We start from the raw sequence: 12604 nt of genomic DNA on the forward strand, positions 1-12604 counted from the left end.
AGCAAGAAATGGCTCTATGCAAGCCAGGAAGAGAGCTTTCCCCAGAAACTGAATTGGTCAAACCTTAATCTTGGACTTCTAGCCTCCAGAACTGTAAGAAAATAAATTTCTGTTATTTAAACTATCCAGTTTATGGTATTTTGTTATTGCAGCCTGAGTGCACAAATACAGACATCAAAAGTAAATAAAGTGTAGTACACTCACATATGGAATGCTATACAATATTGAGAACAAACAAACTACAACTATATGCAACTATACGAATGGATCACACACATGCATGTACACACATGCACACCCACAGTATTGTACCCACAGTATTAATCATGTCTTGCTGATACTGGAGGGATTGCCCCTCACAGGGCTAGCTAATTCCTAGAGATGTAAATGACTATCTGTGTATCTTTCATATGTAGACCAAACAATATTTTTTATTAGGCTCTCAAACTCTGAGCCACATATCCTTGCCTCAATCAGCCCAGGGTCAGATAACCGACAACCAGAGGCAGCCCCTATGCCCCAGAGCCACCGGAAGCATTCAAAGTAGCCATTTCTAAACCTGCATATTCTGCCTCATCCATGTCTCCCACAGTCCCGCTGACCCTGACTGACCTTAGTGTTTCCTGCTAGTCTTGTATGGTGTACTGTGTCTCTCCTTATCAGGGATTTGTAAATGTCAACTTTTTCCTTCCCAAAAATAATTTCTGTGCATGTTTGGTTTAGGTTTTAACCAAACAGGAAGATGATAAATACCTCTTGGTCATCAGCTGACGATGCCCTGAGGCACTAAAGCATCACCATATGTGACAGTGTCCTAAGAGTCAGAAAACATCGGAAACCATAGAGGATGAGGGACTGTGCCTTTTCCTGCACCAGCTGGTTGGCCTGGCTGGAATGGATGGGGAAATATTGAGAGGATCTTCTGCAGGGTGTTGATTTGGAGCTAAGGGGGAATGGTGAAGAAAGCTGCAAAGGAAGAGAAAGAAAGGGGGGAGGTCCTGGGGTTGAGCGACAAGCAGGGCCAAGAGGGGAAAATAGGGATAAAGTAATCAAGGAAGGGGAGCAAACAACAGGCAAAGAAAGCAGGTCAACCTAGAAGGAGAAACCCAGGTCAGAATAAGAAGGAAGGAAGAGGGTGGGAAGAAAAGGAGTTGGGGCACAATGCAAAGGAGGAGGAAGTCAGGAAAAGCTGGACGCTGGATCAGGGAAGGCAAGAGGTAAAACGAGGACATGGAGATTGAGAAGGATGGGGAATGGAAGAGAGAAAGAACGGGACCAGTGCACGAAGGCTGGACAGATGTTCGGAGGTCGGTGGCATCTCCAAGTTCACCATCATAGGAAACCTGACACACCCACTCCAGAGCTGGGAGTGGGAGTCCCGCGGGAGAAGCCCTAGACTTTAGCCCGAGTCTGTGCCAACTTCAGGGCAGGAGGACACTGCTGGCCCAAATTCGTGCCTCCATACCTGCGCTCAGGGAACACGGCTCTCACTAAAGTGGGGCTGCTCCGGACACACGTGCAGATACAAAGAAAAACCGCGGGATAGTTTGAGGCAGGGAGAGGCTGGGACCCGCCTGGGAGTTCTGCTGAGGACTGAGCTGATATTGATGTTAGAGTGGCAAAGGAGCAGGGCAGCCAGCCAATAGCAGAGCGGATGGGGGACGGTCCCAACGCCAGAATGCGGAGTCCAGGGGGTGAAGGAAGGATCCTGGGTGGAGTGGGAACTGCGGGAGTGAGAGCAGGGGCCGCGAAGAGTTGGCGAGATCCTGGCTTGGGGGTTCGAGGGCAGGGGCTGCGTGGCGAGGAGGGCACAGTTGTGTCTGGGGCGAGAGAACTACCTGGCCAAATTGTCTCAGTGTTTTTCTCTTCCTTGTTGCTTAGACCCAGAAGTTATGGCAACAGAGGTGGATGGGCGAGGAGCAAGTCGTCGAAGGGCAGCCTAAGGGGAGCCGAGTGCAAAGCGGTAGAGAGGGCAGGCGCGTGGGCGGGGCAGGGACCCCAGGACACTTTTTGGCACCACGAAAGCCTTAGTTGTCCTCTCTGCGGTGTCTGCAGCCGAAAGAGTCAGTCCCGAGAAAGGGGCATCGCTGCTGAGTCCAGGCGGGGCCGGCCTCGCCGAGGTGGGAGGCACGACAGAGGGGCGGGAGCCCAGGCCAAAGGGGCGGACACCGGGTGGCGTCTCCTGCTTCATAAAGGGGCCGTGGGGGCCGCGCTCTTCTCTGCGAGGGGCGGCAGTCACAGGCAGTGAACACGCGCAATGCCGGTTAGGTGCCAGCAGAGCCCGGTGCTGGCAGGTAGCGCCACCATGGCCACCCTGGGGGCACTGATGCTATACCTCACCAAGCCCTTCAGCTACGGGAAGCACATGGAGATCCCGGCTCCCGGGGGTACTTGCTGCCTGCCCGCCCGCACCGCCTGGTTCCTGCAGGAGCTGCCCGCCTTTGTGGTGTCCGCAGGGATCCTCGCCTGGCAGCCCCGCTCTCTTTTCGGACCGCCTGGGACTTTGCTTCTGGGCCTCTTCTGCGCACATTACTTTCACAGGTAGCGTTTCCCCCTGCGGGCGCGGAGGGCTGCACCCAGCCTGGCCCCGGAGCGCCGCGCGCTGAGCGCACGGGGGAACGTCGAAGGGGCGGCGCGGACCGCTGCCAAGAGCGCGGAGTGGGGCTCGCGGGTGCACCTGGCAGCTCCCGGGGCTCTGGGCGGACGCCGGCGAGATGGGAAGCGGCCGGGGTCCTGCGCCTCTCTCAACAGCTCCAAACCGTCTAGCTGCACGGGAAAAGGCGGTTCGGCGGGGCGGAGGCGCGCTGTAAAGCTCAGGCTGGGCAGAGCTATTGTCCCGCACTGTTCTGTCTCCAAAGGCACGAGGTCCGCGTCCACTTTGTGGCGTCCCTTCTGTTGTTGAACCTTTCCTCTGAGGGCTGGGGCCAGATTGGCTGGGGATCTTGGGAGAGTCTTTGGGGTTGGTACCCTCTGAAGGAACCTCAGCTCAGATGTTTTAATTAACTTAGTCTTTGCAGGTGTGGGGCGGCATGGGGGCTGAGCCCAGATAAGGACCTCACGGGGAAGAGAATATAATGGGTTACCACTGACTGAAGCCACCCCCCCACACACACGCCAGCCCCACTTCTTAGGCTCCACCCAAAAGGGACACGAATTACTTTTAATTAATGCATCTACCTTTCCAAGTCCCCAGGGACTTAATAAATGTTCTTTTGATGAAACAGAATATTCTGAGTTCAGTAGTACTTGGCCTTTCTGGTTTGGGAAGGAAAAACAGGAAAAACAGGAAGAATACCAGAGATATCAGGATTTTAAGAATGACTGGAACCCCAACAAAGACAATGAATAGAAGAACTCATTACTAAATTGTCTACTATGCCCAGTTCTTTAGTATCTGTTGTCTAGTTTAGCCCCATAGTAACTGTGCGAGATGTGTCTTTGTTATGCCCACTTTACAGACAGACTGAGGTTATGTGACCGATGAAGATGATATACCTAGTTCTCAGCAAGATTCACATCTAAGCCTGTGAATCTCTTAGGTCGAGCTATGTAAAGTAGGTAGATATTTCATGCAGAGGGAGAAGAGAGTCCATGGGAAGGAAAAGGTTGCCAGACCAAACCAAGACCTGAATAGAAGCACTGCCTTATTTTGAGTAGAGGATTCATAAGGGTCAAAAGTTGAAGGAAATTTAGATTAGAATGATAAATAGTGGCTCTTGTGAACAAGATTCTGGGCTAGTTATCAATGACTTTATTTTACCTAAATTTAGATGGTTTAATTTTCACAGAAAGAAGGATATTGGATGTAGGACCCAAGCAATCAGCTGCTGGTTTCACTGATTTTGAAATAGACATTTGGCAGAAAATATGACTGTATTCACAGTTATTTTCATCTTCAGATTAACTGCTGTTGTCTGACTGATAGGTTCATGAGGTCATTTCATATTAATGATTTGTGTTTTTTGACAATCCTATGAACAGAATTTTTAGATTTATTTTTAAAACCAAAAGGCACTTTGCACAGTAAGTTATGACTAGAGCGTAAAAGGAAACCAAGGAAGTAATTACCCATAAAATAAATGTGTACGTACTGTTCATCTTCTTCAGGGGAAAATTAAAAATATGAGTAACAGATTTGGGATTGATTCTGTGAGGGAAAATTGCCCAGTGGAAGCACAACTCTGAGTTACTTGCCCCTAAGACATCAGAATAGGAGTTTGCCAACTTTTCCCTTTGTTTAAATTTTTCCTTTGAGCCCCCTGGAGTATTGGAAGAATTATCATTTTGAATACTTACTGGTAATAACACTCTATTGCCAGGAAGCCTACATGAATTACCTACTAGTTGTCATGCCAGTTGTTAGGTAGGCACTATTATCACCTCCGTTTTGCAGATGAGAAACTGGGGCATGAAAAGATCCAGTAACTTGCCCAAGGTCACACAATAACTTGAGGAATCAGAGTTCAGGCCCAGGCAATTTGGATCCAGATCTCAGGTTCTTAGCTGCAATGATAGGCTGCTTTACACTTGTTCTTGCTACTTCATGTTTGCTTAAAAAAAAAAAAAAAACCTGCATCATTTACTTATAAAAATAAAGTGAAAAATTCACAAAGAAAATACTCTTAATTTTTACATCTAAATATATTAATTATTAATGTTTTGGAATATTTCCATAATGTTTTATCTTTGTCAGTAGATTTTTACACATGGTTCTTGTATTGAATTTATAGTTGTTTTGTTCTGCTTGACTTCCTAACATTTTATAAAACTTTTCCCACATTACCTAGAATCTTTGTAGACACCATTTTAATGGCTGCTTGTTATTTCTTCTCGTGTAAAAAATAATTGATCTATTCATTTGTAGCTATACACTTAATTGTGTGTGTGTGTGTGTGTGTGTGTGTGTGTGTGTGTGTATAGGTTAAATGAAACTGTGATGTGCATTTTTGCATGTAAATTGTTTTCAGAAATTAAGTCTATTTTCATGGTTAAGATTTCTAGAAATGGGATTGGGAGTATAACTCAGTTGTAGAGTGCTTGGCATACATGAGGCCCTGGGTTCAGTTCCTACACACACACACACACACACACACACACACACACACACAGGAGTGATTCAAAAGCTGTGAACATTCTTTAGGGTCTTGATACATATCTGCTTTGCAGCTTCAGGAGTCATTTGGCTTGATGATAAGGGCATGTTAATGAAGAAGCATTTGGCTATCCTGGCTTTACTCTGTCCTATTCACTGCTGTGACACAGAGGGTGAGATAGAGGGATGAATGGCTCAGGTTTGGTTGGGGCTCTTTGGCAAAACATTCCTTGGGAACTGTTCAGTACAGTCCTATGGGATAGAAGTTAAAATTCATTGTACTTTTCTCAGTACAAGGGTAACACACGAGCATCTAAGTTCCACAAGGGCAAGGATTTTTGTCTAATTTTTTTTAATGTTTTTCCAGTGAACAGAAACGTGGTGCTACATAGTTGGTACTCATTAAGATTTATTGAATGCATAAATGAACTCTACTTGCAAAAACAGTACAGACAGGATTATGAGAGTACTTGCAATTATGTAGGAATCAGTCCTGCTGAGATTGCATGCCTAGGTCAACTCAAATCACTCTCTTCCCTTCAGAATCTATTGTTGTAGATTTTTGGATTGTTTAGCCAGATGAATATGGCTGCTGCCTAAGCATGTTGCCTAATCCCACTGCCAAGTCGCTTGAAGTCAGAGTTATCTCACCTCTTGCTGACCTCTGCGACAGCTCTGGAATGGCTCTTTGTCCAGTGATCTTCACTTCTCAAAGAAGTCTTGGTGTCATAGGCCTTGGCCATCACACAATGTGTATGCCTGTGGTAGCTGATGTCTTTTTAAAGATTTGGATGTGAATTTGTTTAAAAAAATTTAAAAAAAGAAAGAAAAAAAAAGGTGACTGTTGGGAAAAGGTGCTTGGCAGCGTGAAACACATACATTAGAGTCTGTTTGAATTCAGAGAGGGCTTTCTGGGGTTTAGATGCTGAAACATTTTCCTGATTAAACAAATAAAATGATAGCTATAATAGGATGCATTGTTGCTTTATTGGTTAATTCTTTCTAAAGCAGCACAAATTCCTCTTCATCCTTTGAGACTCAGATCAGGCATCATTTCCTCCAAGAAGACTTGTCTAAGTCCCTTCTCCTCTGTGAATGCAGTTATGATGCCATTCTTTGGGCTTTTGTAGTTCCAAATACTCTGAACACTGGCTAATAGTGATGTATTCTAAGGAAGCTTAGTTCTCGCCTGCCCAGCCTCACAGAAGCAAAGCACAGGAAGTTAAGCCAGTCAGGAGGAAGAGGGGGCTTGGCACTTAGTTCCCTATAGGGCGCTGCCAATGTGTCACTTGTTTTCTAACCAGATGTGGCAGCACAGGCTCGTAATCTCAGCTACTCAGGAGGCTGAAGCAGGAGGATTGCAAGTTTTAGGGCCAGCCTGGGAAACTTAGTGAGACCCTGTCTCAAAATAAAAAGTATGTGTGTTGGGGTGGGGGGATGTACTAGGGATGCAGATCAGTAGTAGAGCACCCCTGGGTCCAATCCCCAGTACCAAAAAATAAATAAATAAAATACAAGGAAAAAGAAAAAAGTACAGCTATTTAAGATATTCTGAAGTATCAAACCACACTTAGGAAACTGCTTATTGGCTGAGAATCACAATGATAATGAATGTCTGTATTGGAAATGACAACTCTCCCTTCTTACAGATTAGAAGAAAAGTCCAGACAAGATAAGCAACATTCTTGTAGTCACTCATGTGTTAGGGACGTTTGAGAGACATACTGTGAAAGTTAAGGTTCACCTGAGAGATTTTTAGAATGGAAGTCAGCAAACTTTTTCTGTACAAAGCTAGATAATACTTTGTAGCCATATAGTTTCTGTTGCAATAAACTTACCCCTGCTGTTGTAGTAGGACAGCCACTACAGATATTATGTATACAAATGAGTGCACTTGTGTTCCAATAAAACTTTATTTATGAAAGCAGGTAGTAGGCCAGATTTGGCCTGGGGATTATAGTTAGCCAACCCCTTAAGAAAAGTAGGAGAAGCTTTATATTCAGTGCTAATTCTCTAATAAAATTGGTTGAATTCTGCAGTGAGTACATTTTAGAAAATTTCTGTTACACAATTGGGGACTTGGTTGCAAACATTCTTTTATGAAATTATTGGGCTCTAAGTCCTTTATTTGAACCTTTATGGGAAATAGGAGTCTTGGTGGGTGACAGCACAGCTGAAAAATATATAGCTATGTTTGCTAAAAAAATGTAAACAAGTTTTAGATCTTTCTTTTCTGAAAAAAATATTTATTTTCTAAAAAAAATATGTAGTTGGACAAAATACCTTTATTTTTATGTGTTGCTGAGGATCGAACCCAGGGGCCCGCCTGCATCAGGAGCGCACTCTACCGCTAAGCCACAACCCCAGCCCCTAGACCTTTCTTGACTGTTTCACTTTTACCACATTGCAGAAAGGACCAACTTCCTGCTTATTTTAAATCTAACAATGTCACTTAAAAACTCATTTTGAATTTAACAGTGTCACTGAAAAAGAACAAACACAATGAGGAACCTGAGATCCAAATTGGTGAAGTGACATGCATCAAGTTACATGGCAAGAAAGGAGAGAATGGGATTTGAACCCAGCTCTCCTAACCTTTATCGGAATTCTGCATGTTCAGGTCTTATAGAAGACACTAAGGTACAACAGCTGGTGTTCCCTCAGGAGGAAGGCAGGAAAGAACCATCATGGTATACCTGTCACTGTTTCTGGTGTGAAACTTCAGTGATAGCAATGTCTGTTTCAGAGTACCAAACAGGTGGGCATATATAAAGTGAACAGGAAGAGGAGCTGGAATGTGGGGGGACACAGTCATGTCACTGGAAAACACTGAGTACCCTGGTGTCTGTCTGTCTGGGTGTGCCTGGGACAGAGGCTAGACGTTGGGAGGTTTTGAGGAAGCCTCCAGATAGGCTCCTCTTCCCCACCCAGGTTCAGAACCAGCTGAGACAGACCCAGGGCTTAGGTGACGGAGACACATCACCACCACACATAATCAAAAAGCTGGTTTTGGGGAAAGTGATTTGGATTTTGGATCATGTGGGCCTTTTATCACTGTACCTCAAAGATACTCAGCCACAATGATCTATAACCAGAGGCCTTTTCCAGTGGTTCTTATTCTGAAAAGACAGAAGGGCTGAGCTGTCCACACTCTGAGATGTCCTCTTCTCAAATTGACCTGTCAGGTCATTCCCATCTCTTTCCTTGAGGTGGGAGTGGGTAAGAAACAGTGGAAAGAACAGGAGGGTCTTTTAGCAAGTGGGAGGGGGAGCAGAAATGTTTTTGGATTCTACACAGTAGATACAAATTTTCTACCTGGCAACTTGCTTCTGGAACCTGGGACACTTTCCATTCTGTCATTGCCTCCCTGCCCTGTGTGGCAATGGGACCACAAAGACCAGGCTCAAGTTATTTTAAAAAGTTTCTGTCGGGCTGGGGATGTGGCTCAAGTGGTAGCGCGCTCGCCTGGCATGCGTGCGGCCCGGGTTCGATCCTCAGCACCACATACCAACAAAGATGTTGTGTCCGCCGAGAACTGAAAAATAAATATTAAAAGTTTCTCTCTCTCATCTCTCACTCTCTCTTTAAAAAAAAAAAAAGTTTCTGTCCTCAATCAGGGAGCCTTTAATGATATTCAGCTCAACATAGGAGCTCTAAATTTTAAAAACCTCTGAACTGGGGCCAACAGTGCAATTTGCCTTCCATGTGGTTATGGATGGGGAGAAGGCAAGGAAAAGCCAATATTTATTGCCAATATTTATTGAGCCCTTGGTGTTCCAGTCAGTATGTGATGCGTTTTACATTGGTTATTTCATGCTGTGCTTGATTATTGGTGCTCTTTCACAAGGGATTGCGGTGGGGACGATTGGTGGAGGTGAATGAACAAGGATGGAAAAGGCAAACCCTTGAGCTAGTCCTTGAAGGATGGTCTCTTTCCAGACTTTTGGGTGGGAAAGTGATGTTCTGTAAAGAAAGCGGCTCATCTGGTGATCTATGACTTAAAATTGCCCTGTACTCCATATACTCAGTTCTGGAATACCTGTTCACTTTTTAATTCCACATGTCTTCTGTGTCTATGCTGTACCACCCAGTCCTACTCCCTGATTCTTAAGTCAAGCTCTGGGCTGTTTTCAAAATTGTTCCATCATATTTGCTCCATGTTGTCCAGGCCAGTCCTCAGAGTTGCTGTGAATATCGTGCTTCTGATCATCTCCAGATCCCTTTCTGTGGGATGTGTACACCTCATTTCTCTCCCAGCTCCTCTCTGCTTGTATATGATCTTCTGTCCTTCAAAACTTGCATTCAAAAGTTAGTAACAGCTTTTTTTTTTGTAGCCCCAAACTGGAAACAATCTAAATGTTGATCAGTAGGTGAATGGGTGAACAAACTGAGGTGTAACCATATAATGTAATATTACTCAGAAATAAAAATGAATGAACTACTGATGCAGGTTGCAACATGATGAAAGACCAAATAATTATTCTTGGTGAAACAGACTGAACAAAATATACCATTCTACTTATATAAAATATTTATATAAAATTCTTAAAAAATTAAAATAATCTACAGTGTCAGAATACTCCAGTGGTTTCCTGAGGACAGGCGGACAAGAGGGTGGAGACAAAGGGTATAAAGGATCTTTTAGTAGTGATGGTTATGCTCAAGGTGTTGATATGATGTAGTTTCATATATATTACATCAAATTGCACACTTGAAATATGTTTGGTCCATTATATATAAAAATAAAATGAACCAATTTCAGTGGGCCTGTGAGCCTGTGTCACTGAGAATTGTTCAAACTCATTGTGAACATCTTTAACAAGATCTGAAAACCTTCACTTCTTTTTTGTATGTGTGTGAGGAGGGCAAGGGAGAAATCTAGGAATGCAACTCAAGGAAAATAATACAAAGGAAACAAATAAGCCTACATAGTTATTGTAATGCCATGCACAACTGTGAAACACCAGAAGTTACTTAAATATTCTAGGATCAATTGTAATTACATATCACATATAGTTCAAAAATATTAGTTGCATGGACTATATCTGTGTTTGGTTCTAACTAAAGTCATTTGGTTAAAATATACCCAGGAAGATCACACTCAACAATCTATCTCAACATGTATGAATTCATATTCAGAGTGATCAGAATATAAAGTGATGGGAAAGTTGATATTTGAGGTTTGCATTTTTCTTCTGATATTATTAATGTATTTAATAGTTTAACACCTACTATAGCTGATAAAAGAAATGTTTTGTCAATTTGACCAAAATACCTAAAAAGGACAACTTAGAGGAGGAAAAGTTTATTTGGGCTCATGATCTCAGAAGTCTCTTCATCCATGTCAGCCAACTTCATTGCTCTGGGGCTAAGGTGAGGTGAAGCAGAACATCGTGATGGAAGGGTGTGGCAAAGGAGCACTCCTCCATTCATAGCAACCAGGAAGGAGAAAGAGAGAGGGAGATGAAGGGGGAAGGGAGAAGGAGAGGGAGGAATGCAGAAGGGAAGGGGCTGCAGGGAAGATGATCCCCTCCAGGGCATGCCCCTAGTGACCCACCTCCTCCAACTATGCCCCACCTGCCTACAGTCACCACTGCAAACTAGGATGGACTGATCAAGTTATGGCTCTGAAAATCCAATTATTTTACCTCCAAACATTCCTGCATTAACACAGGAACTTTGGGGGGCAGCATTTCACATCCAAATTTTAATATTCCACCCTTGGCCCCCTAAAGCTCATGTCCATCTCACAATGCAATTTGCATTTAGTTCATCTCCATGAGTCTCTATAAGAGCTTAGAAATAATTCAATAATCTTCTGTCCTTCAAAACTTCCCACATTGTCCAAAGTCTTCTCTGAGACTCAAGGCAATCCCTTGGCCACGAACCTCTGTAAAAATCAAAAGCAAGTTTTATACATCCAAAATACAATGGCACAGAGTGAACATTCCCATTCCAAAAGGGAGGAATAGGGACACAGAAAAAAAAAGGATGGGACTAAAACAAGACAGAAATCCAGTTGGGCAAACAGGTCCTGTAACTCCACATACAGCAACCAGGATACATGGTGGTGAGATGTGCCTTGCAAAGAACCTGGGCGGCCCCACCCCTTTGGCCTTGCTATTTGCAGTGCACGTGGGTCCTGTTTCTCTCTCAGTCAGCAGCTTTTCTCCGCAGACAGTTCCCATGACTGTCACATTAATGACAGTCATCATTAATTCCTGGGGTCTCCATTCCAGCTTTGGCTTCACCTTCACAGCTTCATTCATTGCCCTCTCAGGGGCAGCTCACAGGGATTTCAACCCTGCTACACTTTGTCTGGACTCCCAGGACTTCCTTTGAAATCTTGGTGGAAACCTCCTGCAGAACCAGCATCACAGGGATGATGCCGAGATCTTCTGCCAGCCCTCTGCCTGGAATGATGGCTGCAGTGGCTTCTGAGAGCCTGAGTGGCTGAGCCTGGTGAAACAACTTCCTATGCCCCTCTGTGTGATCAGGATGTCCCCACCGTCTCTTCTCAAAGTAATTTTCCCTTCTACACCCTTGAACCTGCTATGGGTGAGGTAATTCCTGAGATGCCCTCAAGGTATCTTTCCTACTGTCTCTGTGTAAGGCACTTAGTATCTCTTTAGTGGCTATAATCCTTCAATAACCACACCTTGCTCAGCCCAGTTTATATGCACTTTTCTGGCCAAGCTGTTAGTTTTTAAAATCCTTCAGGTCTGCTTTCTGTTCCTGATTCTCCCAGTTAACCTGCTAAAATCTGTCAGCAAAATCCATGCCATTGCTCGAATACTGTGCTGCTTTGAAATTTCCTCTGCCAGATTAGTTAGTCAATCACTTTAAATTTCAGCCTCATGCAGTCTCAGGACATGGGCAAAACGTAGACCAAGTTCTTTGTCAGAATATAACATGAATGGCTTCTAGTCCAATTCTAAATAGAATCCCAATTCCCCTCTAAAACCTCATAAGTACAGTATTTACTGTCTGCATTCTGGTCTTCTACATTCCCACCAGAATCACCTATTCAGCTCCACTTACAACATTCTAAATTTTTTCTACCATGCGTCTCCAAACTTTTCCAAACTCATCCTACACACCAGCTCCAAAGGTTTCTGATCACATGGTTAGGTTAGTCATAGAAATGACTTCACTTCTAGGTACAATTTCCTTGTGAGCTTTGCATCACTGTGATTGAAATACCTGACAAGGAAACCTCAGAGGAGGAAAAGTTTATCTTGGTTCATAGTCTCAGAAGTTCTGTCCATGGTTTACTGACTCCATTGCCTGGGTCCAAGGTGAGACAGAACATCACAATGGGAGGATGTGCAGAGGAGTGCTGCTCCATTTGTGGTAAACAGGAGGCAGAGAGGAAGAGGAGAGGAAAGCGCAAACCCCCAGTGACCCACCTCCAGTCATGCCCCACCTGCCTGCAGTTAACCACCTAGCTAATCCAAACTAGGATGGGCTGATTACCTTACAGCTCTCACAGTCCAACCGGTTTTACCTCCA

The 12604-nt window shown here is 44.2% G+C and overlaps 1 protein-coding gene across 2 annotated transcripts in view; it reads left to right on the forward strand.

The window, feature by feature from the left end:
- The first annotated feature begins 2147 nt into the window (after positions 1-2147).
- Positions 2148-12604, forward strand: part of SRD5A2 (steroid 5 alpha-reductase 2) — a 61188-nt gene continuing 50731 nt past the window's right edge. For both annotated transcript variants that reach the window (XM_081265284.1, XM_081265285.1), the window contains exon 1: positions 2148-2541. In XM_081265284.1, the coding sequence (XP_081121410.1) occupies positions 2258-2541 (284 nt within the window). In that variant the 5' untranslated portion in view covers positions 2148-2257. The remainder of the gene's footprint in view (positions 2542-12604) is intronic.

This window comes from Spermophilus citellus, assembly GCF_964194105.1.
Source record: "Spermophilus citellus genome assembly, chromosome: 13".
Taxonomy (NCBI): domain Eukaryota; kingdom Metazoa; phylum Chordata; class Mammalia; order Rodentia; family Sciuridae; genus Spermophilus; species Spermophilus citellus.